This window comes from Geospiza fortis, unplaced genomic scaffold (genome assembly GCF_000277835.1).
Source record: "Geospiza fortis unplaced genomic scaffold, GeoFor_1.0 scaffold395, whole genome shotgun sequence".
Lineage (NCBI taxonomy): Eukaryota > Metazoa > Chordata > Aves > Passeriformes > Thraupidae > Geospiza > Geospiza fortis.
The window spans coordinates 2,127-3,203 of NW_005054915.1; the positions used below are offsets into that span (position 1 = coordinate 2,127).

Genomic DNA, 1,077 nt, shown 5'->3' on the forward strand with positions numbered 1-1,077 from the left:
CACCCCAAGGCACCTTCCAGGTCCAGTTTGACCACGCCGGTGTCATCCTCGAGCTCGTTGGTCACCTCGCACTCGTAGCGCCCGTAGTCCTGCAGGGTGACGTTGCGGATGATGAGGGACGCGTCGCCCACGCCGTCCTCCTGCAGGGCCGTGCGGCCCCGGTAAGGCCCGAACGCCCGGCGGGCCTTGCCCAGAGCCACGAACACGTCCACGAAGTCCATGGGTTCGGTCACTTTGGTCCACTTGAGGCGGATCTCGGCCGGGTCGTGCGCGGACACGTCGTAGTGGTAGCGGCAGGGCAGGATGATGGTGCCGCCGCGGTGGGTCACCACCTTGCCCGGCGCTGTCTGCACCACCACGGCGCCGCTGTCACCCTCTGCGGGACGGACACGGCTCAGGGAGGGGACTGCCACCCACCCAGGGCTGGCACAGGGGAGGGGCCGCATGGCGGAGAGGGATGGGAGTGTGTTCTGGGGGAGTTCCCCTCTTTGTGGGGGCAGGAAATAGTGGGAAAGGGGGAGTTTTTTTCTCTTTGGGGGCGAAGTAGGACCGAGGTGAAGGAGCATCTTTTGGGTTGAATTCCCCTTTTTATGGGGTGAAGGAGGATGGGGATGTGGGGTCACACTTTGGGGGGAATTTGGGGGAAATTTTTCTCTTTTGGGGGCAAAGTAGGATCGAGATGTGGGAGCATCTTTTGGGCTGAGTTCCCCTTTTTATGGGGTAAAGGAGGATGGGGATGTGGGGTGACACTTTTGGGGCAATTCCCATCTTTTGGGGGCAAGGCAGGACGTGGCCATGGGAGGAATTCGCCGCGTTTAGGGGCAAAGCGGGATGGGGCTGTGGGGTCACATTTTGGGCGCAATTCCCCTTTTTTGCCAACCCTAAGGAGAGCTCGGGACAACCCCAGGGCGGCTCCCACAGGACTGGGGAGGGGGGCACACACATCAGAGCCCTGGCCCCGCTTTGATGCCACTAAACCCAACACCCCAAAGGCTGCAGGCGCTTTCCCCGACCCCAAACCCGCCCCGATCCTATTCCAGATCCCACTCACCCATCACATGGACCACCTTCTTCCTG

General features: G+C 61.8%; 1 protein-coding gene across 1 annotated transcript in view; it reads right to left on the minus strand.

The window, feature by feature from the left end:
* Positions 1-1,077, minus strand: part of LOC102032415 (hyaluronan and proteoglycan link protein 4) — a gene marked incomplete at its 3' end in the record, with an annotated part of 11,360 nt that overhangs the window by 2,119 nt on the left and 8,164 nt on the right. Inside the window, 2 exon segments of the mRNA XM_014311506.1 lie at positions 14-376; positions 1,052-1,074. Coding sequence (XP_014166981.1) covers positions 14-376; positions 1,052-1,074 — 386 coding nt within the window.